The 27,696-nt window shown below is 36.4% G+C and overlaps 1 protein-coding gene across 1 annotated transcript in view; it reads left to right on the forward strand.

Annotated features, from left to right (window-relative positions):
- Positions 1–27,696, forward strand: part of KCNU1 (potassium calcium-activated channel subfamily U member 1) — a 154,998-nt gene that overhangs the window by 42,747 nt on the left and 84,555 nt on the right. The window contains exons 10-16 of the mRNA XM_027123016.1: positions 3,292–3,462; positions 4,404–4,495; positions 6,970–7,080; positions 18,629–18,734; positions 19,783–19,865; positions 20,949–21,018; positions 24,302–24,454. Of these exons, the coding sequence (XP_026978817.1) occupies positions 3,292–3,462; positions 4,404–4,495; positions 6,970–7,080; positions 18,629–18,734; positions 19,783–19,865; positions 20,949–21,018; positions 24,302–24,454 (786 nt within the window). The remainder of the gene's footprint in view (positions 1–3,291; positions 3,463–4,403; positions 4,496–6,969; positions 7,081–18,628; positions 18,735–19,782; positions 19,866–20,948; positions 21,019–24,301; positions 24,455–27,696) is intronic.

A 27,696-nucleotide genomic window follows, 5' to 3' on the forward strand; every position in this document is an offset into this window, starting at 1 on the left:
TGACCTTGATGATAAAATCCAGCCACATAGGAGACGGGTCAAAACCAAGACCTCAAGAATGAGGAAACCATGATAAAAAGGAGTGATGGTGATTACTGACTGGATTGAAAATAGAACAAAGACACGGCCAAGGGAATTGTGGGTACAGCCTAGAACACACATGTACCATGTAAAAATAATAAAACCAATACAAATAATGGAGAGGTAGGCACGGATGGGAGAGTGTCCTCATGTCCTCCACCTCCATAGCACAGCTCACCTACGGTTGAAACATAAGGTTTAAAAGTGTAAAGTTTCAGTTTTGAAATGTGACATTAAAAATAGGTAACAATTCCATGTATTCACATTGGCCCATAATCTTTAAGTTATTTCCCATCTGGGGCTGAGGGTCGATGCTAACGTGGTCCAGGGCAAGAGCAGGGTGGCCAGGTAGACCAGCAGGAGTGACATAGAGGTTCCAATGAGGAACCTCTATGGGAGTGGGGAGGGGTTTGAAGCACTAAAGCAGTACTTCCAAAGAGGGTGAGTTAAATGGGAAAGGGTTATTTGACTTACTGTGAAGGAGATTTCTAGGTTGAAATAAGTTTAGTTTCAGTTTGTAAAACATGCTGTACAAGGGTATGATGGAAGCCCTGTGCTAAGATGGTTACAAGACACTATGGGGTTTTAGCTTAAAGCAAACTGTCCCAAGCAACACTTCAACTCCTGGAAAAAATATATGTATACACACATATGTATATACATATATATTATAGTATATATATCATATACATGATTTTTAAAATTGAAGTATAGGTGCTGTACAGTATTATAGGTTACAGTGTACAGTATCGTGATTCACAGTTTTTAAAGGTTACACTGCATTTATAGTTATTATAAAATAGTGGCTATATTCCCCGTGTTGTACAATATATCCTTGTAGCTTATGTTATACCTAATAGTTTGTACCTCTTACTCCCTTACCCCTATATTGCCCCTCCCCACTTCCCTCTCCCCACTGGTAACCACTAGCTTGTTCTCTATATCTGTGAATCTGTTCATTCTTTGTTATATTCATTAGTTTGTTGAATTTTTTAGATTCCACATATGGTATCATTCAGTATTTATCTTTCTCTGTCTGACTTATTTCACTTAGCATAATACCATCTGAGTCCATCCATGTGGCTGCAAATGGCAGAATGTCATTCTTTTTTATGGCTGAGTAGTATTTCATTGTGTATATATATACAACATCTTTTTCCGTTCATCTGTTGTTGCATACTTAGGTTGCTTCCCTGTCTTGGCAATTGTAAATAATGCTGCTGTGAACATTGGGTTGCATGTATCTTTTTGAATTAGTGTTTTTAGGTTTTTTTTTTTTCCAGATATATACTCAGGAGTGGAATTCCTGGGTCATATAGTTGTTCTATTTTTAATTTTTTGAGGAACCTCCATACTGTTTTCTACAGTGGCAGCACCAATTTACATTCTCACCAACAGTGTAGGAGGATTCCATTTTCTCCACATCCTCACCAACACTTGTCATTTGTGTTCTTTTTGATGATGGCTGTTCTGACAGGTGTGAGATGACATCTCATTGTGATTAGGATTTGCATTTGATTTGCAACATGATTAATGATGTTGAGCATCTTTTAATGTGCCTGTTGGCCATCTGCATATCCTCTTTGGAAAAATGTCTATTCAGGTCTTTGGCCCATTTTTTAATTGTTTTTTTGATGTTGAATCGTAGGAACTGTTTATATATTTTGGATATTGACCCCTTCTCGGTCATATCATTTGCAAATATTTTCTCCCATTCAGCAAGTTGTCTTTCCATTTTGTAGATGGTCTCCTTCACGGTGCAAAAGCTTTTAAGTTTAATTAGGTCCCATTTGTTTATTTTTATTTCCTTTGCTTTAGGAGACAGATCCAAAAAACTATTGCTTCGATTTATGTCAAAGAGTATTCTGCCTATGTTTTCCTCTAGGAGTTTTATCTGTGTGATTTAAACTTGGTTTTCTTACAGTACAGTAGTCTTACAAAGCAGTAAAGGCTCCAGATCTGTGGAAGCTGATTAGTAGACTTTGCAACCAAATCTACTACCAGCCCTGAGAGTTAAGCATAGACATGCAATCTCCTTATCTGGGAGTGGAGTATTAGAGGAGCCCACACTCTTAACCTACTCATCCAACTTAAGAAGGAGGCAGCAGTTGGCACACCACTTTAAAAAAGTGATCGGATACTTCAGCAAAGTACATTATTTCTAGTTTTCATTCTGGTTCTTAGCAACAAAACAAAAAACCTGCCTTCCCCAGCCATCGCTAGCATTTTACCGTCTCTCGTGGAAAAATGGAAACGGAAAACATCTAGGAAATAAGTACTATTTGGGGAAAAATGTCTAAAAACAGAAACATAGCGGAAATTTTGTATATATTCTATATAACTAATGTTTGTTATATATCATAACAAATGATATATATGTATAAATTTATATATATGTTCTATAAAGTGTAATGCCATTGCCTAAGTTACTTTTCGTTTGAGGTAAAAAAAAAAAATCGGATAAACCTAGGTTTCTTAAAATGTGAAGACTTAGGGGGAAAATCAGAGGAAGATTTTTCCAGAGTTTGTCTTTTTTTTTTTAATTGAAGTATAGTTTTTGTACAATATTGTATGTTACAGGTGTACAATATAGTGATTCACAATTTTTCAAGGTTATACTCTGTTCATAGTTACTATAAAATATAGGCTATATTTCCCATATTGTACAGTATATCCTTGTAGCTTATTTCAGAGTTTCCTTTTTATCACTGAAAAGATTTTTGCAGGGAGGGAGGAAAGTAATCTGGAAAGCTTGTTTGCTCTTCCTGAGACTCCAGCGTTCATGCGCTTAAGCTCACTGAGATCAAGTGCCCATTTAAGTGCTGCTTTCCTTCATGATGATCCTGATGTGATGTAAAATGAGGGTGAATAATAATTGCTCAGTCTGACAGCCTCTGAATCCCGTGGCTCCGGGATGGGAGGATGTGCCCACAGGGAAAGAGATGTTGTCAGCCATTCCCCGCATTGAGCATCTCCACTGTGGGCTCCAGCTACACACCCCTCAGATTTGAGCAGTAATCACCGTGAAGGGAAACAAGACTTCACAATTACTACCCACAATTTGCAAACCCTTCACAGCGACCTGGGAATCATTTACTCTTTCATTTGGATTGAATTAAATGAAACGAATCGAAAGTTGTGCTTATTCTTTATAAACTTTTCCTTGGATTCCATTCAGAGACCTTTCCTAAGTCTTCTCTCTTTGGACAGGTGGAAAATTCTGGAGATCCCTGGCTCAAAGGTAGAAATTCACAGAATATTTCATATTTTGAGTCCATTTACCTGGTCATGGCAACGACGTCGACTGTCGGCTTTGGAGATGTGGTAGCCAAGACATCCCTAGGACGGACCTTCATCATGTTCTTCACCCTGGGGAGTTTGGTAAAGAATATTTTTATGTCTTTTGAATATAGCTACATAAACGAAAAACATTTGGTTAATGGTGAGAAACAAAGTGATATAGGTTTGAGAGTGAATGTTGCATTATTCAGAGCAGGTATCAAATGAAAATGAAGAGATATGTGAATCCCATATTTTCCAAACTGCATCCCCTGGAGCACATGACGTAATTGTTCGATTGCCAGGGATGAGGATGGTAGACAAAGGAGAGCAGACGTTCCTAATTAGCCTCTGCATTGATTTGAGCAACCGCATCTTCCTTCATCTTTTGCCCATCGGATTATAGTCTTTCTTCCAAAGAGGAAGGGGATTTGAGATTTGATCTGCAGGAAGTTGTGTTCTTTCCAGCCCAAATGAGTAAGCTCTCTCTAAACCAGCATTTTACTACAGATAAGTGAACATCTGTGCTTGGTTCAGGAGTGTGTCAAGGACAAAGGAAGCCTCCTTTTCTTTTAGTGACTTTAATGGCAATTCCTTAATAACCATCTCCGAGTTCTCCACTCTACCTTTCTGATATCCCCCTGTCCACATCATTGTTACATCCCCTCATTTCTGTCATTTTCCCTTAACCCTACTCTGTCCCATATGCTTTATTTTTTCCCCAAGCCCCAAATAGTATCAAGTGAAAGAGTCAGAAGGGCAGTTAGAAGTGATGACAGGAAAAAATGGGTGGGGAGGTTGCCTTACTGCTTGTCTTTGCTTTCATCTTTTTGAAGGATGAAAAGCAATTTATTAAATTTTAACCAAATCCAAAGGCTGAAGTAAGGAAGAAAACTGGTCTCCCTTTAAAAGCACAGTTCCCAGTCATGCCCTTCTTAGAAGAGAGAAAGTTTTACGTACCTGCTTTCTCCTCTGTAATCTTGGAATTTTGAAGTATCCTTGGAAGTAGTGAGACCTCAGGTTTTATTTGCCAATCATTTTAGGTTCTGTTTGCGAACTGCATCCCTGAAATGGTGGAACTTTTTGGTAACAAGAGGAAATACACCAGTTCCTATGAAGTGGTCAAAGGAAAGAAGTAAGTAGCTTTCAAGTATAATTTCTACAGTTTGAGGTATTCTACGAAGTCACTCTCCCTTTTGAAACACGATTGCCTGGCCTAGGTAGATAAGTTGGCAAGGTCCTCATTCACTGAAGAGGGCTGGAATAAAAACCATGAGAAGATGTTTGCTACCTGATACGCACTACCCTCTAGATGCTCATAAGAGGATTAAATAAACTAGAATGACAGATATGTTGTCATTCGGCGTCACATGCTGATTGTGCCAGTATTTGTCCATTCCTTATCTCAGACTGTTCTCTTCTATCCATTCCTGATTGTCTTACTCATTTGAACCATGTGGTTGACTCATGGCTAACTTTACATTAGGATCCAATTAGAGTCACATTTCGAATTTAAAATAATTCAATTCCGTTGTCTTAGCCCAAACTCCCCTCAAGCTCATCCATGGGAAGAGGTTTGCTAGCGTGAGGAGGGGTTTCAGCCTGTCCTCCAGTCCTTCACAGATCACCTGTTTTGTCCATGCCACAGCTGTTCGTTCCCAGGAGCGAAGTGGATTTGGAGTTGTTTTTACTCTACTTCTCTGTGGATATATGTTACCTCCATTGCCATTATGATTCTTCATACCTAAGGAGAAGATAAGGAATTGGAAATCTCAAATTCAAAGTGATTCTTTTTTATTTAGTCTCTTACCTGCTGTAGAGGAAAGAGGCGCAGTGGAGATAAACTCCTTTGGAGTGATGTCTTAACACAGTTGGATAAAAACCAACCTTGATCCAGGCGTATGAAGAGGAAGGTAACAAAATGAAATGAATGAAAAACAAATATTGAAAACAGTGAAATAAGCTAGATAAGCCAAAGTCTAACCCAGTTCATCTCACACATGCTAAATAGGCCAATAAGGTCTGGAAAATATAAGTTTAACTTAGGCTAAAATTACACTTTCCGTTTTCTTACATGACTAATGGGAGGAAAATAGCTTCTTTATGTATATGAAGCCTAAGGAAATTGACGGCTGTTTTTCACCATAGAAGTTACATGCATAGGTTTGTGGACCTGTGCTAGATGTCTCTCCATTGGACTCACTTCTTTTGTGAGTACTAGATAATTTTAGATGCAGAAGATAAACCAAAATAGCCTAGATTCTGGGGCTGCCTCAGCCATAGTATTTGACTATAGGAAAATCAGTGAGCCATTCCGAGCTCAGTCGTTCCTCTGAAAAAAGATGACACCAGCCAATCAGGAGTCAAGTGGCAAATCAAGTGAAATTAACACACGTGCAACTCCATTATAAATTATAAATAACCGAGAAAAATCTAGCAGTTACGATAGTTATCCCTAAATGCCTGAAAAGCTATGTGTAATTCAAATGTGTGGAATCATTCCCTACAGAAATCTTATGCTCCTTTTGTATACTGGAGATGCAGTCCTTGGTGTTTCTAAGTTTAAAATCTAGGTGGAACTTTTTTTTCTTAACATCTTTATGGGAGTATAATTGCTTTACAATGTTGTGTTAGTTTCTGCTGTATAACAAAGTGAATCAGCTATATGCATACATATATCCCTATATCCCCTCTCTCTTCTGTCTCCCTCCCAGCCTCCTTATCCCACCCCTCTAGGTCGTTGCAAAGTACTGAGCTGATCTCCCTGTGCTATGCAGCTGCTTCCCACTAGCTAGCTATTTTACATTTGGTAGTGTATATATGTCCATGCCACTCTCTCACTTCGTCCCAGCTTACCCCTCCCCCTCCCCATGTCCTCAAATCCATTCTCTACATCAGCATCTTTATTCCTGTCCTGCCCCTAGGTTCTCCATGACCTTTTTTTTTTTTTTTTTTAGATTCCATATATATGTGTTAGCATACAGTATTTGTTTTTCTCTTTCTGACTTACACACTTCCTAACACCATACACAAAAGTAAACTCAAAATGGATTAAAGACCTAAATGTAAGGCCAGACAGTATAAAACTCTTAGAGGAAAACATAGGCAGAACACTCTGTGACATAAATCACAGCAAGATCCCTTTTGACCCACTTCCTAGAGAAATGGAAATAAAAACAAAAATAAACAAATGAGACGTAATGAAACTTAAAAGCTTTTGCACAGCAAAGGAAACTGTAAACAAGACGAAAAGACAACCCTCAGAATGGGAGAAAATATTTGCAAATGAAGCAACTGACAAAGGATTAATCTCCAAAATATACAAGCAGCTCATGCAGCTCAATATCAAAAACACAAACAACCCAATCCAAAAGTGGGCAGAAGACCTAAATAGACATTTCTCCAAAGACGATACAGATTGCCAACAAACACATGAAAAAATGCTCAACATCACTAATCATTCGAGAAATGCAAATCAAAACTACAATGAGGTATCAAACACCAACTTTTATTTCAGACTAAGTTTAAGCTAATTGTCCATCTCTAAATCTAGACAGGAAGATACTTCTGTTCCTGGGATGAACCACCTCCCATGTTTTCACTTTCTAGGTTCATTGTGGTCTGTGGAAACATCACTGTGGACAGTGTGACGGCTTTCCTGAGGAATTTCCTCCGCCATAAGGCAGGGGAGATCAATACTGAGATTGTTTTCCTGGGAGAGTAAGTGTATCTGTGTGACCCGTGGGCAGGGAATACTTGAAGTATGTGTGAATATTTGTAATGGAAGAAAATTGTCCTTGCGTTATTAATTTTTAAAATTCGGAAATAATAGTAAGCAATAAGTAAGGAAAGAGCAGTTCATGACCAGAGTTAACCTCTGAAAATATATCTTGCCAGGTGTTTTTCCCAGTGAAACACTGGGAAATGCCTATTTAATACAAAAAGAGTTTTAAGTAGGCAACATGGTTTCTAACTGTTCTGTTTTACTATTTTGGTTCCTAGTGAGATTGAGCAATTTTTGTGTGTTTTGATGGTTTGTGGGTTTTTTGAAATGGCTCATTTCTTTTATCTTCTTTTCTATGAAGAGGGTCCTCTGTTACTTTGCTGACTTTTAAGCCTCATTATATTTTTATATTAGCTGCTTTGTGTCGTATGTTGTAAATGTTTTTTCCTCTCCCTTTGCTTTTTAATTTTTATGCGTGCTTTTGTTGTACATCGAATACAGAAGCATCCGGTTTACATGGACTCTAATCTATCAACTCTTTCCTTCTGGCTTTCTGCTTTTCTGACATGCTTAGACCCTTCTGTCCTAGAATTAAGTAACTATCTCTCTAGCATTTTTAGTTTTTCATATTGAAATGTTTTATATTTAAGCTCTCTGGAAGTGACTTTGTGTAATGTGTAGGGAACTAACTTCTTTATTTTTTTCCAAATGGTCTATCCATTATCCAGACATCACTCACTAAATAAGTCACCCAGATATGAAATGACATTTTGATTTTATCCAGGATTGCCTATCAGATCACCTCGGCCTTCACGCATTTCATAGTTGAACACTGTACTCTCTTTACATCTGACACCTTCAACCCACCGTTACCTTGGGCTCTCAGGTGTGAGATAACCAGTAAGCATTTTGAATTTCTTTATGGTGCTGTTGACAGACAGCCAAGAGTTCTGCTTCAGGATCATTGTCATGCCTGTCTTTTCAATAATTTGTGTATTACTTGAATCCTTACTTAAAAAATAGTAAAAAAAAAAACCAAAGTGCTAAAACCAGTGATAAGAGGCTAATAATTGTAACCCAGCTGAGACAAAGAGGAAGTCATTAAATGTGTGGAAAGTAACTTCTTTTATCTGCTGATGTATTTTCATAGACTAATGTAGGTTATTGTAGGTATTCGTCAAGTTAATGAATGAAATTTCTTAAATGGTACAAAATGTTGGAAGTGTCTATGTAGAATTTTGTCAGTTACATCTATACTCTGAAGACTCCAAAATTGACGTCCCCCACTAGACATTCTCTGTGGCTTCATAGTCACACAACTAATTGCTCACTGGGTATTTCCACCCCAGTGTTTCAAAGGCCCCTCAGACTCAACATTTTCAAAAGTAAACTCATGATTTAATGTCCAACTTTTCCATCTCACAAGGCAAATTAAAAAATTTAAAATTAAAAAACAAGAAGGAAAGGAAACAGCTTTTCCTGTCTCAGCAAGTGGGACCTCATCAATGCCGCTCCTTAAAACAGAAAACTAGGAGTTGTCTTTGACTTTACTGTCTCCCTCAAACCCTGTGTACACGTTCATCATCAGTTGCATCTCCTACATAAATCCTAATTCTACCATTTTGTCTCCACTCTCACAACCGTATTCAAAGTTCCTATCTTGTCTCTCCTGAACTTCTGTAAAGGCTACTTTATTGAGCTGTTCTTTCTGCTCAGAAGCTCTTCAGCTGTATGTGACTGATTTATTTTCATCTCCCAGCACTCAGAGTCCTTCCCTGGCCAACTTATCTAAATTAACGTCTTCTAATCCTCCTGTCTCATCACTCCATTTATTTGCTTTAAAGCAATTACCACAGTCTGTGATGGTGGTGGATTTTCCTTTGGTGCAGAGGTTCACATTACCTTTCCTTACTGTACGTTCATGCTGCTCCTCTCAGTAAACCTGTGCTGGCCTTTGACTTAACTTGAGAAATAGAATTCAGCAGAGGGAAGACTGTGGTAGATTGTTTTTTAAAAGATGGCTACCAGAAACCCCTCCCAAATGTTTACACATATTCTCCTCCTCCCATCAAATGTGGAGTCTTCTAGCTTCCCTTCTATTGATCTGGGCTGGCCTTTTGACTCATTTTAACCAATGAAACATGTGTAAATGACTGAGCCAGTTAAAGGACCAACCCATAAAGAGCCTATCACCTTCTGCGCTCAGTGTCTTGAAACCCTGGACCACTATGTGAGAAGTTCACCTCCTCCTCCAGGGGTAGGAGGCCCATCCAGCTGCCAGCTCCTCCAGAAGCCCAGCTGAGGCAACAGACCTGTAAGTGATGCCATCTCAGAGGTTCTAGCCCACTAGAGCTCTCAGCTAAACAGAGTCATGTCTCCAACAAAACTGCATGGAGCAGAAGACTCACCCAGCTAAGCCCAGTCAAAACAAAGAATTTCAAGAAATAATAACTCATTATTTTAAGCCACAAAGATTGTGCCAGATTTTGTGCAAACCTAGGTAACTGATACAGAAATTGACACTTTTCTTTCTTTGGTTACTTATTATTTAAAGCAAAACAATATCTAAGATATTATATTATAAAATGTCATAAAGGTAAAATATTAATTTATGTTTCTATAATTCAGGGTAACTAGTAGCATTCAACAAAAACTAACTATGGCTAACTTAACAGAAAAAAAATTTGATATTATATAGCTCTCAAAACATCCAGAAGACCAGATAACTAGGCTTAGAGAATATACAACAGTGAATAATGATGAGATATTTATTTCCTTGAGTAATTTGTATTGTTATTGTGCCTGAGTGGGTACATAAATATTGATTTATTATTCTTTATATTGAATGCATACATCCTATACACTTTGTATATGTGCAGTTTTTCACAATCAAATGAAAAGATGAAAACTTTCTAGAGTTGAAAAAAGATATCAGTTCTCAGATTGGAAAGGTGCAATAATGCTGATCAGGATAAATGAAAATCATGTACACACAGGCACGTTGTCATAACATGTAAGGCAGGGGTCCTGAACCCACCTGTCCGCAGCCTGTTAGGAACTGGGCCGCACAGCAGGAGGTGAGTGGCAGGCGAGCGAGCGAAGCTTCATCTGCCGCTCCCCATCGCTCACATTACCGCCTGAACCATCCACCGCCCCACCTCCCATCCATGGAAAAATTGTCTTCCATGAAACCGGTCCCTGGTGCCAAAAAGGTTGGGGACCGCTGATGTAGGGGTCACCTAATTCAGCAGTTGTTGAGGGATGGGGCAGATCCATGTAGGAATCCAGAAGATAGTACTATTCCAGAAAGTAATATAGGAACATAACTTATACATCAAATCGCAAAATACTTATCACCAAATATTTAACCCCTTCCTATTTTTCCAGTCTTACTGCTCAGAGATAACCATTTCTTCTAAGTTTAAATCTGTTTTATCACTCTTTTGACTCCTCAGTTGTACACAGTATTTATTCATCACCTGATATTTTGCAGATGTATATCATTCATCCCTCTGCACCACTTTCCCTTCTTCAGTTGTTCCATTATAGTTATCTTCTAATTTGTAATTACAGCGACAGTGTTTATATCATTATGGCTGATAAATGTTGGTCTTTGATAACAGTACATTTCCTCAAATTTTTTTCTGGTACTTAATGATCGCCTCCTTTTTATATGTCTATCATTAAATATTTTCCAGTAGATATATCACATGCATAGCAATAAATATTTTCTAACTTTTTCAACATTAAATAATCTCACAAGAACAAAAGTTGAGTGAAAAATTCCCAAGAGTTGCACAGGAGTCACTGGAGCGTAGAAAAAATATCTTAGAACTTACATTTATTTTTAAAAAAGCAAGGTAATAATTAAGCAGCATGTTTAAAACTCTTTATCCCAAATTATAACTCAGAAAGAAAATTACATAGAATTACAATACACATTAAAATGAATTACTATGAAGTGAACACCCATGTAACTACCACCCAAATCAAGATATATTCTATTGCCAACACCCCAGGAAAACCTCCCCAATAATAACCCAATCTTTCGTCCCTACAGATAATTATGATTTTGACTTTATATCTGACATTTATTAATTATCTTATCTCCTATGTTTATTTAGAATATTTAAGTTTTTCCTGTTTTTAAACTCACATAAATGGAATATAAATTTATTTACCTCAATAATGCGTTTGTAAGATTCATCCTTGTTGCAGCTGGATGTAGCTGTACCTATTCATTTTCATTGCTGTGTAGTAGAGCATTCCATTATATGAATACACCACAATTTTTCTTAATCCATTCTACTGTTGGTTGACATTTCTCCTCAATTTTGTCTATTATGAAGAATGTTGCTTTGAAAATTCTTATATATGTGTCCTGGTCCCCAGGCATTAAATTGCAGGGTAGTAAATCTTCCTGTAACAGAACTGTCAGTCATTCAAAATGTTTTTTTCTGGTCTGCACTTCCACCAGCAGCCCTGAGAGCTCCTTTCACCATATACAGCCTTACTACCGCTTGGAAATGTAGCTTCCCATCCTACCTAACACTTAGAAACATCAGTCTTTTTAGTTTTAGCCGTTCTTTGGGATAATGTTTTGCAAGACAGTGTATCTTATTGTGGTTTATGATCTCATTTTTCTGATTAGTAATGAGGCCAAGCATATATTCATATATATAAGCCATTTGGGTTCCCTCTTATGAAATGGCTGTTATCTTGCCCATTTTTTAAATTGGAATGTAGTTGATTTACAACGTCGTGTTAGTTTCTGGTATACAGTAAGGTGATTTAATATATACATATTCTTCTTCCTATTATTTTCTATTATGCTTCTTTTTGCCCATTTTTATCCTAAATTAAGTGCAGATCTGCCAGTGACAAGCTCTTTTTTTTTTAATGTAAAGACATCTTTATTTTCTTTTTATTCTTGAAAGATAATTTTATGGATATAGAGTTATAAGCTGCCACATTTTATCCTTAAGAACCGTGAAAGTATTATTCTGTTGATTTCTGGCTTTTGTTGTCGCTATTAAGAAGTCTGTTAAACTATCTTCTTTAATGAATTATCTTCTTAAAAAATTATGTGTTGTACTTAATGTGAAAGTATGTTATACATTTACTATGATGTGTGTAGTTTTGAATTTCTGATAATTTATTGTGCTTAGTATTCATGAGTCTTCCTGAGTCTCCGGCTTGGTGTTTTCCACCATTTCTGGAAGATTCTCAATTATTTCTTCATATATTGCCCTTGTCACTATGTTCTTTCTCCTCCTTTTCTGGGAATTCAATTATGTTAGTCCTTTTTTTACTGTGCCAAATATATTTCTTACCCTCTGTTTTGTATTTCTCCTCTTTTTTGTATCTCTGTATTACATTCTGGATACTTTATTCTGAACTACCTTCCAGGTTCCTACTTCTCTCTTTATCTGTGTTTAATCTATTTACAAACTCAATTCATTGAGTTTTTAATTTGAGTTATTGTATTTTTCAGTTCCAGAATTTATATTTGGTTCTTTATCAATATTCTCTGTTTTCATAGTTTCTTGTGTTTCCAAGGTTACCTTTTATTTATTTCAATAAAATAAACATAATTATGTTGTAGTTTGTGTCCAGTTATTCAATGTCTTAAGTCCTTGGTTTTTCTTGTCTGTTGTTTCCACTGGTTGTTACACATAGTATCTTCTTTTCTTTGTGTGCTTTTTTGTCTTAGATTATGTGCTTATTCTTCTATTAAAAAATATTTATGGAAATAACTTGTTGCCTAGAAAAATACTACATTCTTCCAGAGAGGACTTATTTTTTAATTTTATTTATTTATTTATGGCTGTGTTGGGTCTTTGTTTCTGTGCGAGGGCTTTCTCTTGCCCCGTTGTGGCAAGCGGGGGCCACTCTTCATCACGGTGCACAGGCCTCTCACTATTGCGGCCTCTCTTGTTGTGGAGCACAGGCTCCAGACGTGCAGGCTCAGTAATTGTGGCTCACGGGCCTAGTTGCTCCACGGCATGTGGGATCTTCCCAGACCAGGGCTCGAACCCATGTCCCCTGCATTGGCAGGCAGATTCTCAACCACTGCACCACTAGGGAAGCCCCCAGAGAGGATATTTATTTACTTCTTCCAAGTACAATGGGGCACTTGTGCCTTAGGACCACGTAAATCCAAATTCAACGCTCGATGTTCACTGTACTACCCAGGTGACAAACTCAGAATGAAAGTACATCTGAAAACTAATTTATTCAATTTTACACTTCTTCTATGCCTGCATACCTTTGTTATGCCAGGTTAAAATTTGGAGAGGTTACTAAAGTCTTCATTTTGTGTGTCAGGGGAGCTGGAAGTTTTTGGACCACTTACCCTGTGACATCACCAGAATGTTAGCTCAGTTTGGTAGCTGTATCTTCTGAGTTACTAAATGCTTTGCGGGGTGGGAGGACTGGACTTAACCTCTAAGACCTTGATTTCTTCTAGATTTTGGCCTGGAAATTCTTCACGGTCTGGTTATATCTTTCATGATTTATTAGATATTTTTATATTTCATCCAGCATTTTTATATATCCTTAGTAGAAGGTTGGCTGAAATTATCTAGTTTACTATGCCTGAAAACAAAGGCCCCAGCCTCTAGTGATGTTTAATATATGAAAACATGCAAAGCTCTCACTTGTTCACATATGTTTTAAGGGAATAGGGGAAGTTTTACTCAAGAGGATTGACAAATTCAGAGAATTTCCAAATATTGCAGTTGATAGTGGGCCAGATAACAAAAGTATTGTATAGTCTATTATAAGGATTTGGCTTTAAGGAAGTTGCCTTTTCTCCGAGTCAGTCCTGAATTCTTGGAGGATTTTCAGCAGAGGGATGACATAACTAGATTTAGTTTTCTTCTTTAGTGTTGGGAGATTAGAATTGGATTTATCGTAATTCTTACAACAACCTCTGTACTTGACTTCTACATAAGCACATTTTGGTTGTTTGTTTTTGTAAGTAGCTGTTTTTAATAATGCTCTAAGTACCAGTACATGAACTCACCATCAAGACAAAATTTAGGACAGAACCCGTATCTAACTATATGATCCTACCCACATTTCATACTGCTCTCAGTTGTTTTGTACATCATCATCATTCTTTATCTCTCCTATAGTTTTATTGCAATTATGTACAGTCTTAAAATGTTTATCTGTGTTTAACTTTACAGAAGGAAGGTCACACCAGTGGAATCTTGTGGTACTTAGATTTTCCTCATTTTATATTTCTAAGATACACTCATTTTTCTGAGTGTTGCTGTAGTTAATTGTTTACTGTTATATGATATTTCATTGACAGAGTAAACCTTAGTTTATTTATCCACTCTTGGTGTGATTTGCATTGTTTCTAGATTTTTCTATTGGAAATAATTTTATTATTAACATGGCTTATGTATGGCTCTTAGTGGACCTGTGCAAGAGTGTCTGTGTATGTGTGTGTGGGGGGAGGGTGGTTTAATGGTGTGAAGAATGTGAATGTTCATTTTTACGAGATAGTATCATTTTTTACTAGTGGTTGCACCATTTTTCAAGCTTATCAGCAATCTGTAAGGGACTTTGTGTAGTTGTACATCTGCATTCTTTCTAACAACTGGCGTGGTCATACTTGTTAATCTTTGCAGTGGAATCAGTGTAAAGTGGAATCTCATCGTGGTTTTGATTTGTAAGCCTCTTATCACTAAGTATGGAGCTTCTCTTCATGTTTATTAGCCATGCATGTTTCCTCTTTCCGTGAAAAGCCTACTCATGCATTTTACCTGTTTTTCTGTTGGATTGTTTGTGGGGCTTTTCTTATTTAATTTCTAGGAGTGCTTAATGTATTCTTGACATGAACTGTTCATCAGTGATCTGAATTGTAACTATATTTTTCCAGTTTATAACTTGTCTTTTCACTGAGTATGAGAAGTATTTTGATATTCAAAAGTTTTTAATATTATTATAGTTCAAATTTTCAATCATTTCAATTGTATTTAATGATTTTTTTTGGTTTTTGTTTAGGAATTTTTCCATATCCCAGTATTTTAAAGATATTTAATTACATTTCCTATTAAGAATTTTTAATTTTTGTTGATGTTTAAATCTCTAATTATACTGGAATTTGTTTTTTTATGGCGTGACGCATGAATAAAACTTCAGCTTCTTCCATAGAAAACCATTTTATCAATGCTAGTTATTGAATAAACCCTTTTTCCCTCACTGATTTGACATGCTACCAGTATAAATAGGTCTATTCTGTGTTTTTTTTAATCAGTTTATCTCTTACTGCATTAATACTATGCTTTTTTAATTGCTAAAGATTCATAATTAATCCTTATACATCTTAGGGCAGGTTTTCCCTCCTTGCTCTTCTTTTTCCAACAGTTGACAAGCTCTTCTTGGCCCTTTATCTTTCATATCAATTTTATAATCATTTTATCATGAACTATGAAAAGCCCTGTGGAAATTGATGGGAGGAATCTAATTGAAAGTTTGGTTTAAAATTGATTCTTTGTGTTACAAATTCTTTCTGACTCTGACTATACTATGGTTGTCTACTTATTTAGATCTCATTTAGTGTCTCAATAATATTGTATAATTTCCCAGGCTTGCTGTTTACTATATATTATGTAATTTTACATATGTATATATGTAATAAATATATGTGACATATATATTTATAAGTACTTGATATTTTCTGATATATTTGAAATAATGTCTTATTGTATTTTCTACTTGTTTGCTTTTGGTATGAAAAACCAGAATTGACCTTTGTGTATTAATCTTCCATTCATCCATATTGTTAAATTAGCCTCTATTTATTTTTCTGTAGTGTTTAGGGGTTTCTATGTAAATAATCATATTAGTTCAGATAAAGAGAGTTTATTTCTTCCTTTCTAACCCTTATGTGTACAGTGTATCTTTATTTTCTTATTGCTCTTGCTAAGACATCAAATATAATGTTGAGAAAAAAGCAATAGTTGTATCTCTTCTTCATTTCTCATTTTAAAGAAAACTTTTCTAATATTTTCCCACTAAGGCCATCCTTTTTATTTTAAAGATACTCTTTATTTGGATAAGGATATTCTTTTCTCTTCCTAATATACCATGAGTTTTATTTCTTAACTGTGAAAAGATATTTTAATCAACTTTTTTTGTGCATCTGAGGTGGCTGTGTAATTTTTAATTTGTTAATGTGATGAATTAAATTAATAGTTTTGCTATAAGGGTTATTTTGGCTTTGTAGTATTTGTTGGGGACCATTCTCTATTTTTAAGGTGTTTGAAAGACTTTGTATAAAAATGGGATTATTTGTTGCTTTAAAGTGTGGTAGAAGTTGCCTGCTAAACCATTTAGAACTGGTGGTTTTAAAAATTGTGTTTAGTGTGTGGGTCTCTGTATGTGTTTTGTTCGTTTTTGTTTAGTTTTGAGAGATTTTAAACTAAACTTCATTTCCTTTAATAGTCTTCTAGAGTTAGTTCTGGTAAGATCTATTTTTAGTAATTTGTCTATTTTGTCTGAGTTTTAAAAGCTGTCGCATTTGGTTGGTTGATGTATTCTTTGATTATTATTTTTAATCTCTACTTTGCCTGTAGGTATTTTTATCTTCTTTCAATATTATGAGTCATTTTTGTCTTCTCTTTTTCTCCATCAATTTTACTACAGCTTTGCCTATTATATGAGTGATTTTTTTCTCAAAGAACCAGCCTTTGTCTTTGTTCATCTTCTCTCTTTTATTTTTCTTTTCTATTTCACTGTTTGCACTCTTGTGTTTATTGTCTCTTTTCTTCTTTTTTTTTTTTTTTTTTTTTTTTTGCGGTACGCGGGCCTCTTACTGTTGTGGCCTCTCCCGTTGCGGAGCACAGGCTCCGGACGCGCAGGCTCAGGGGCCGTGGCTCACGGGCCCAGCCGCTCCGCGGCATGTGGGATCTTCCCGGACTGGGGCACAAACCCTTGTCCCCTGCATCGGCAGGCGGACTCTCAACCACTGCGCCTCCAGGGAAGCCCTCTTTTCTTCTTATTTCTTGGGTTTCTTCCAAGATTAATGTCCAAAGCTGTAATTTTCCCCTAAAGCAGGCTTTTATTGTATCCAAAGACTTAGATATTTAGTGTTTTCACATAATTAATTCCTAAGAATTTTATAAATTTCATTATAATTTCTTCATAGCTCATGAGATTTTTAGCAGTCTGTTTTTCAAAATTTCCAACTATGATGAATATTTTTTAATTTTTTTGTTATTAACTTTTACTTTAATTGTACTGTGATCAGAGGTCATTATATGTACAGCAGCTTTTTTTTTGCAGTGTTGAGGCTTTCCTTATTGGTCAAGTAAATTATCATTTTGGTAAATATTTGTGTGCTGTTGAGGAAAATTAGAATTATTCACAATAGCCATTATATGGAAACAACCTAAGTTTCCATGTATGGATGAATGAATAAAGAAGATGTGGTGTATATATATATATATATATATATATATATATATATATATATATATTTGAATGATATGAAATATCATTCAACCCTAAAAAGGAAGGAAGTCCTGTCCTGTCACTTGCAACAACATGGATGAACCTGGCAGGCATTATAAGCTGGTGAAATAAGCCAGAGAGAGAAAGACAAATGCATGGTGTCACTTATATCTGGAATTTTTTTAAAAAGCCACACTTACAGAAACAGAAAGTGGAAAGATGGTTTGCCAGGGTCTGGGGATTGGGGGAAATAGGGAGAGGTTGGTAAAAAGAGTACAGACTTTCAGTTTTAAGATGAATAAGGTCTAAGGATCTAACGTAAAACATGGTGACTATAGTTGATAACACTGTATTGTATCACTGAAATTTGCTAGGAGAGTAGAATTTAAATGTCATCACCCCCCAAAAAGGTAAATATGTGAGGTGATGGATGTGTTAATTAAATAATGGGAGGGATCCTTTCACAATGTATACATACATCAAATCATCATGTTGTACACTAAATATCTTACGATTTTAACTGTCAATTTTGCCTCAATAAAGGTGAAAAAAATTTAAATTAGATACCTTAAATATTGTTTGCAGAATTTATAAATATCAAACTTGATTATTTTTTCTCCTTGATCTGTCAGTAATTGAGAGAGATGCTTTGAAATCTGTCATTACAGTGGCAGGTTCATGTATTTCTCTCATTTTGTTAAAATTTTTTGTATCTTTAGAAGCTATTTTATTAAATTCATAGTTGTTTTAGAATGCTATGTCTTTTTGAATAATTGAAATGTTTTCATTGGTCCTGAACTTCTTTGTTCTTAGTAATTCCCTCCCCCCTTTTTTTTGCATTAATCTGATTTGTATTTTTTCATGTCTCTGTGATTGATTGCCCCTGAGCTTCAGACCCATTTCTGGAATTAGGCTAGTGGTGTCCACATCACCTAAGCACGTGGATTAATAATGGAGGATGGATGTTTTCCAAGAGAAGATTAGAGTTTTTATTAAATGCACTAAATAATGTAACAGTCTCTAAACCAAAGCCAATCTTCTTTTTCCATACCTGGCACTATGCTCTTTATCCAGGGTTCCTCCTTCTTTGGAATTGGAAACCATATTTAAGTGCTACATGGCCTATACAACTTTCGTTTCTGGATCTGCACTGAAGTGGGAGGATCTGAGGCGAGTTGCGGTGAGATCTAGTTCTTTTCCTCCTTGTCGTTTTCCTAAGCTGCAGCAATTAAGACAATAGTGTGTATTGCTCTTCCCAAAGGATTATTCCAGACTCTTGAATTGGGGGAAATACAACTTCTTCAACTTTAAAAACTGATCATAAAGAAATGTTAGTAATTGACCTCCAAATCCTTCTTGACAGATACCAAGCAGACCTCACTATTTACCTACATTTATATTTAAATTTTTTAATTTCACTAAATTCTCTATCTAGAACAGTTTTATGTTATCAGTCTAAGAGATCTGAAAAAGTTGTGGATAGCAGAAGTGTGTTAGATCTTTCTATCCAAGTGGGATTCTTACCAGATGACAGATTTCTAGGAGTCTGTCAGCTTTTACCGGCTTCTCCTAAACACACTGATATGCCCTCTGATAGGAAAGGCATGAAGGAAAATCGCAGAGATCCCAGTTAGGCTGAGACTAAAAGAGATGAGCAACCGCCAACCCTCTAGACATCTTGCGTTTAAGATGAAGGCCAACTTCCTCTCATGTTTTAGGTTTCTCACAATCATATGGAGCAAAAGGTTCAGTTTTTTTAAAGCAGAGATCTATAGAGTCAACACAAAGAATTGAAGCAAAAATTGACAAACACAGTATAATCTTTCTCTTTCCTGCAACTTGGGGTTATAAGAGCCACTTCAGTAATTTTTTTGCTATTCTGAAAGGTTAATAACTATACAGGAAGTTGCTTAAAAAGATCTTATTACTCATCACTAGTCATAAATTGACGTTTCTGGATCATAGGAAAAATATCCTTCTGCACTTGTTCCATTTTAAAGCAATCTACATCTGTGTTGGAGACTCTGGTCCGTCTATGCAGCCCCTTTCAGCATTTGCTGGACTGTGATTCTGATGTAAAGACATCCTTATCACAAGTCCTTCCCAAGTGTGCTCTCTTTCTTTTTGGAAATTGTATGATGAAACCATAAGAAAACCCCAAAGGGGAACACGTAAGCATTTCCCATATATAATTAACAAGGTGGCTGCTGTTTAATCTTGAAGAATAGGTGGACTCTGCAGAAGCATGCCTGATTATAGCCAACCCTCTGTGCAGTGATTCACATGCTGAAGACACTTCAAACATTATGAGGTAAGAAGCTGGCACTGTGTCTTACATGCTCCAATGCTGATCTTATTTTTACCTCTTTTAAAATAAAGCCCCATGCATAGGACTAAACAGATGTCATGTATCACAGCACAGGGTTCATCATATTCCAGGTTTCTGCCTTATTTTTTGGCCCCAGAGACTCTGCAGATGTATGAAAAAGGAAATCAAAATAGAGTTTACTGTGTGTCAATGTGCTTCTCCACTTACTTTCCTGGCGTTCCGTAGGGATAATAGCTGTCTAAATTTAAAAAGCAAGCATACGAATAACTGATAACTGTTCAGATAGCACCATTCTGACTAACAGCCCCTCAGAAATAAAGACGGCATTTGTGGTTTGTGAACCTTATTCTTAGACTTTATTTACTGGGGTTTTTCTCCAGTAGTCCTAGTGAAAGATTGTGCATGGTTCAGTATGATGTGCTTTTGACTATAGGCAGTATTTTCAAGATGGCTAGGGTTAGTGTTACCATCTTGAACTGTGAACTGTCTATGAGCAGGAACTCAATTTGTGGTAAGAGATTCAAACTGTCATTGTGAGGGCAATGCCATTGTACCTAACCCAGATGAACTGTTGGCCCCCAGAGCAAAATAAATACACGTAGCTGAAGGTGACTCTACAAAAAGCAAGAGAAGGCTGAGAACTTGTAACGTACAGTAAATATAAGATAGATCTTAGTTTCTTAATTTGTAAAATAGAAAGTTGGATTAGACAGTCTGTTAGCTACTTTGAGCTATAGATAGCAATTCAGTCTCTGTTTTTTTCTGTAATTAATGTGTTTGAGTTTGAAGACTAAAATATATGAAACTGATTATTTCCTCCTCAGGAATTGCTCCCAGAAGACCACTCTGAATACCAAAAGCTTACCTTTCCATAGATTTAATTTACTAAGTCACTAAAACCATAGCACTCTTCCATGTGTGTGCTATTGAAGATCATAACAATGAACTTTATAATGTGCTCTTTTCCTGTGCTTACCCACACATCAACTTAACTTTGAATTGAATTATATTGTAAAGACATTGGATATGGCACATCACTAATGAGCATATTTGTTATTTTTGTAGGGTGCTCTCTATCAAGAACTATTACCCTAATACCAGAGTCATCATACAGATACTTCAGTCCCATAACAAGGTATTGTAACATTATAGCCTGTTCAGTCTCCTCCCCTTTTAGTCTGTAGAACTAAATGAACTTAGTTCATCTAAGTAATATATGAACTTATTACTTTATAATGAGTCTACACACAAAAAGCTTTTGCCAGTTGCAGGTGAAATTTGGAGCCCCATTAAGATTGTTAATTACATAAAAATGTAAATTTGGAAAGAGTTATGTTTACATACTTTAAAAGCTATTGCCTGATGGTCTGGAGTCCAGTCATTCTGAATTTAGGTGCTGACTGAGATCCTCCCCTTGGGGACATGGACAGGTCTTGGCACACCCTTAAGTACTGGGAGCCACTAAAAATAAAGTAGGCAGATTGGACAATGACAAGGGTTTGCGAAACAACCAAGGGCTAGGGCAGGGTTGAACAATAAGATTCATCTGCTACACAAGTCCACTCATTCAAGACAGGGAGAGGTGGCTTTTTTGTCCAATGCACAGAAACCAACACAGAGAGTCAAATAAAAGGAAGAAACAGAGGAATATATTCCAAACAAAAGAACAAGACAAAACCTCAGAAAAAGACCTTAATGAAAAGGATATAAGCTACTTTTCTGATAGAGAGTTTAAAATAACAGTCATAAAGATGCTCACTGAGCTCAGGAGAAGAATGGATGAACAAAGTGAAAATTTCGACAGAGAGATAGAAAATATTAAAAAGTTCCAAATAGAAGTCACAGTGCTGAGGAATACAATAACTGAACTGCAAAAAAATAAACAGAATAGAGAGGTTCAATAGCAGACCAGAGGAAGCAGAAGAAAGGATCAGCAAACCTGAAGATAGGATAGAGAGTGTAGACCTCACATAATCAGAGCAGCAGAAAGAAAAAAGAATGAAAAAGAGTGAAGATAGCTTAAAGGGACTTATGGGACAATATCAAGTGGACCAACATTCACATTATAGGAGTCCCAGAAGGAGAAGGGAGAGAGAAATGGGTAGAGAACTGACTTGAAGAAATAATGGCTGTCAACTTTCCTATACAGATATTCAGATCCACAAAGCCCAGAAAGTTCCAAATAAAAGGAACCCAAAGAGATCCATATCAAGCACATTCTAATTAAAGTGTCAACAGTTGAGGACAAGGAGAGAATTTTAAAAGTAGCAAGAGAAAAACAACTTGTTACATATACGGGAACTCCCATAAGATTATCAGCAGATTTTCAACAGAAACTTTGCCGGCCAGAAGGCAGTGCCACAATATATTCAAAGTGCTAAAAGAAAAAGAAAAAAACTGCCAACCAAGGATACTTTACCCAGCAAAGTTGTCATTCAGAATCAAAGGAACGATAAAGAGGTTTCCAGACAAGCAAAAGTTAAAGGAGTTCATCACCAATAGACAGACCTTACAAGAAATGTTAAAGGAACTTCTTGAAGCTGTAATGAAAGGGGTAATTAGTAAAAGGTAAACATATGAAAGTATAAGTCTTATTGGTAAAGGTAAATATATAGTAAAATTCCAAATATTCTAATGTTGTAAAGGTGATGGATTAATCACTTACAAAGCTAGTATGAAGATTAAAAGACAAAAGTAGTAAATAACTACAATAATTTGTAAAATGATACATAAAATAAAAAGATGTAAACTGTAATATCAAAAATAAAACTTGGGTTGTGCGGATAAAAATATAGAGCTTTTGATGTGATCAAACTTAAGTTACTGTCAACTTAAAAGAGACTTGTAGGTTGTTTTATGCAAGCTTCATGGTAACCACAAAGCAGAAATTTATAGTAAATAAGATAAAGAGAAAGGAATCTAAGCATACTCTACAGAAAGTCATCAAATCAAAGATGAAGAGAGCAAGAGGAGAAGAAAGGAACAGTGGAATTATAAAACTTTCAGAAAGCACTTGACAAATGGCAGTAAATACATACTTACCAATAATTACTTTAAATATAAATGGACTAAATTTTTTAATCAAAAGACATAGAGTGGCTGAATAGACAAAAAAAATAAGACCCATCTATACACTGCCTACAAAAAACTTAGATATAAGGACACACACAGACTGAAAGTGAGGGGATGGAAAAGTAGATTCCATGCCAATGGAAAGCAAAAGAAATCTGGGGAAGCTATACTTATAATTAGACAAAATAGACTTTAAAACAAAGACTAATAAGAGAAAAAGAAGGACATTACATTATCAAAAGCGTCAATCCCACAAGAGGATACAACATTTGTAAATATTTATGACACCAGTGTAGGAGGACCTAAACTTATAAAGCAGATGTTAACAAATCTAAACGGAGAAATAGCAATACAGTAATAGTTGGGGACTTTAATACCCTACTTTCGTCAATGGATAGATCATCCAGATAAAAAAATCAATAAGGAAACATTGGCCTTAGACAACATATTATACCTCATGACTTAGACAAATACAGAGCATTGCATTAAAAAGCACCAGAATACACAGTCTTCTCAAAAAGTATAGAAAAGAATAAAATCTTGCCATTTGCAACATGAGTGGACCTCAGGGGCATAATGCTAAGTGAAATGAGTCAGACAGAGAAAAACAAATACCATATGATCTCAGTCATATGTTGAATAACAACAAAAAAGAAACCCTGAGCTCATAGATTCACAGAACAGGTTGGTGGTTGCCAGAGGTGGGGGTGGGCAAAATGGGGGAACGGGGACAAAAGGTATAAATTTCTAGTATAAAAGAGTCATGGTTACTATAGTTAATAATACTTTATTTTATATTTAAATGTTGCTAAGGGAATAGAGTTTCAAAGTTCCCATCACAAGAAAAAATAACTTGTAAGTTACAGTAGTGATGGATGTTAACTGGACTTACTGTGGTCATCATTTTACAATATATACAAATATTGAATGTTGTACACCTGAAACTATTATAATGTTATACGTTAATTATATTTCAAAAACATAAAGCAAGCGAACAAAATGATTGCAAATTCGGGGAACTTTCTTGAGGTATATTTCTTTCTAATATTTGACTTTCTTTTCTTTTACTGAAGTACAGTTGATTTACAACATCGTATTAGGTGTACAACGTAGTGATTCAATATTTCTATAGATTATACTCCATTTAAGTTACTACAAAATAATGGCTGTATTCCCTGTGCTGTATGTTATGTCCTTGTTGCTTATTTACTTTATACATAGTAGTTTGTATCTCCTAATCCCCTTCCCCTGTCTTGCTCCTCCCTCTTTCCCTCTTCTCACTGGTAACCACTAGTTTTTTCTCTGTATCCACAAGTCTGTTTCTACTACTTTCTACCATGAAACAGGTTTTTCTGCCAAAGATCCCCAGCTGGAACTGGAATACTGGAGACAACATCATCTGCTTTGCTGAATTAAAGCTGGGATTTATCGCCCAAGGCTGTTTGGTGCCAGGCTTGTGTACCTTTCTAACATCTCTCTTTATTGAGCAAAACAAGAAGGTAACCTTGGAAACTGATGTTGAATCTTGGCTCTATCCCCATGTCCTCATAAATTAATATCAGAAATAGAAAATAAAAATTGAGGGAAGCAAGAAGGCCCCAAGAAATGAGATTTGACTTCTACTTGAGCTGGGAAGGGATTGAGACATCTAGATTGAAGTCCCAAGTACCACACTGACCTTGAAGAAGTTGTTTATCTTATTGTTGCCTAAGAATATTTACCTGCAAAATAGAAATCATAACCCTGCTTCCTCCCAGCAATCCATGACGTTATGACAGTAAATGTATTCATAAATGTAGAAGCACTTTGAGTTATTGAAGGTAGAAATATAAATAAAGGTTATGTTATTAGTGGAGAAATCATACATTTAAATATATGTTAAATACCAAGTAATTGACATAATAATAAATTATATTCATCAAAGAGAAATAATAATACAAATAATATTAAAATCTAATTTTCCGAGTTATTTTGGGATATTCTATTGCAGTAATAATAATAGTAGCCACATGTTGAATGCCTACTGTGTGTCATGCATTTTAAGTGCATTGTGTTTCCCTCAGTATTTCAAGGTAGTATCCCAGTCATGGATGCTAACTAATAGTAAGTTAGTAAGTAGCAGATGTAGAATTGTCTGACTTACAGTCTCACCACTATGCCCCGTGCCTCTGGCTGTTAGATATCTTCTCCCAGTCTTCTACATCAGGTCTTTTTTTTTTTTTTTTTTTTACGCGGGCCTCTCACTGTTGTGGCCTCTCCCATTGCGGAGCACAGGGTCCAGATGCGCAGACTCAGCGGCCATGGCTCACGGGCCCAGCCGCTCCGCAGCATGTGGGATCTTCCCGGACCGGGGCATGAACCCGTGTCCCCTGCATCGGCAGGCGGACTCTCAACCACTGCGCCACCAGGGAAGCCCTACATCAGGTCTTTTGATACCTTTGTTTGAGACAAAATAAATGGCTAAATGGACTACTGGGATGAAATACTGTAGCACATAGTATGCCTTCCAAATGCCATCTCTGTGAAATGCTCTGGGAAAGATGTTCTAACCCTCAGCTGGGCCTGGTATCCTATTGTCCAGAGCCTCTCGAGAGTCACCTTTCTCTCCATTTAATTATGCCACCTTTGCCTCTTCTTGGCTTTTCTTTGCACTTTATTTCCTTTGTCCAATAAATTTAAAAAACTCTGTATACCTTTTCTGGTCCCTTCTTTGGTGCTGTTAAGGAAAAGCAAAAGAGGTATAAGATTCAAGAGATACTCTGGTCAGCAAAATCCTAACCGGAAACCACAGCATTCTCTAGTAATTCCCCCTGTGAATGCGAGGAGATGCCATATACAGAGAAATAAAATCGACCATCAAGCGGTAGGAATGAGCCTTGGTGATGATACGGCGAACATGCCTTAACCTTCACTTAGTGGTCACTGTGTGTAGCCCAGGAAATGGCTTGTGAGGACATTGCCTGTGTGTTGTAAGCTTAGAAAGTGCAGGATAACTGCAATTTGTGTTATGAGGATTGTGATTTTTAATCTCTGTGTCTAGAGAAAATAGAGTGTGAACTCTATATGAAAACTTTGTCTCTTTCATGAAAATATAGAAGGTAAGAGATGTACAACCTGCCCTGTTGTGGCTTTATTGCTGCTGTTGTTTGTTGGGTTTTTGGGTTTGTTTTTTTTTTATTGTTTGTTTATCTAAAGTTGGAACCTCCTCAGTGATGATGGTCACCTGTCAATATTCATAAGGTGGCTTTTGGAAGATAGGAATTAAGAGAGATTTGTGGTCATGAAGATTTTTTGGTTGGGGGGGAGTGAAGTCTGAAACTCTCTTTCAGAAATTCTAAACAGGGCAAGATTTTTTCATGTTGTACTCTGCTCTGGTGATTTAGATTCTGTAATTAATTAAATTAATTAACTAAAATTAATTTAGTTACTTAAACCTATTAACTTAGGTTTAACGATCCGGATGCTAGTGTCTTATGTCCAGTTTTGCTCAGATTAGGCACTTAAACTTTCTCTGTCAGTTTCTGCATCTATGAAATAAGACTTGCTAATCTACTCATAACCTGATTTTTTCCAGGTATTGAGTGAATATTTGTAAAACTTCTGGGCAGTCAGATTAGAATACATGGCATTGGGTCAATGCCATGTATTCTGACTCTGTTGATCTATATAGATTATATGGTGAGAAATCGTAGTCTGAGGAGCATCTCCAGTTGGTTCTAGGCACAGAGGATTGCCTTAAGCTTAAATTTAGATTAGATCTAATCTAACTGATTTTTTCACGCTCCCGATTCTACTATCTAAATCCAAACTCCATCTTGTCATCCTGTTTCCCATTCTGATTTTAAAAAAACTGACTCAGGTCCATCCGCCTCACTACAGGTAACTCAATTTTGTTTCTTTTTATGGCTGAGTAATATTCCATTGCATATATGTGCCACATCTTTATCCATTCATCTGTTGATGGACACTTAGGTTGCTTCCATGTCCTGACTATTGTAAATAGTGCTGCAATGAACATTGTGGTACATGTCCCTTTTTGAGTTATGATTTTCTCAGGGTATATGCCCAGTAGTGGGATTGCTGGGTCATATGGTAGTTCTATTTTTAGTTTTTTCTAGAGTCTGTCATACAGAGTGAAGTCAGAAAGAGAAAAACAAATACTGTATGGTAACACATATATATGGAATCTAAAAAAAAAAAAAAATGGTTCTGAAGAACGTAGGGGCAGGACAGGAATAAAGACGCAGATGTAGAGAATGGACTTGAGGACACGGGGAGGGGGAAGGGTAAGCTGGGACGAAGTGAGAGAGTGGCATGGACATATATACACTACCAGATGCAAAACAGATAGCTAGTGGGAAGCAGCTGCATAGCACAGTGATATCAGCTCGGTGCTTTGTGACCACCTAGAGGGGTGGGATAGGGAGGGTGGGAGGGAGATGCAAGAGGGAGGGGATATGGGGATATATGTATATGTATAGCTGATTCACTTTGTTATACAGCAGAAACTAACACACCACTGTAAAGCAACTATACTCTGATAAAGATGTTAAAATAAATAAAATGTCTTTATTGCAAAAAAAAAAAACCTGACTCAGGACGTCTTCATCTCTGCGGCTATTTTTTACCCTCTTGCAGAACCTGGAACACTCGGATTAGCAGCACTAAGCCAGTGTCTCTGGTCATGAGGACTTAGTGACTTGAACTGCACAGGGAGAGGACTTTAAGAAAGGGGGAAAAT

Source organism: Aethalodelphis obliquidens, unplaced genomic scaffold (assembly GCF_003676395.1).
Source record: "Aethalodelphis obliquidens isolate GAN/ISIS:26980383/991018 unplaced genomic scaffold, ASM367639v1 scaffold25, whole genome shotgun sequence".
Lineage (NCBI taxonomy): Eukaryota > Metazoa > Chordata > Mammalia > Artiodactyla > Delphinidae > Aethalodelphis > Aethalodelphis obliquidens.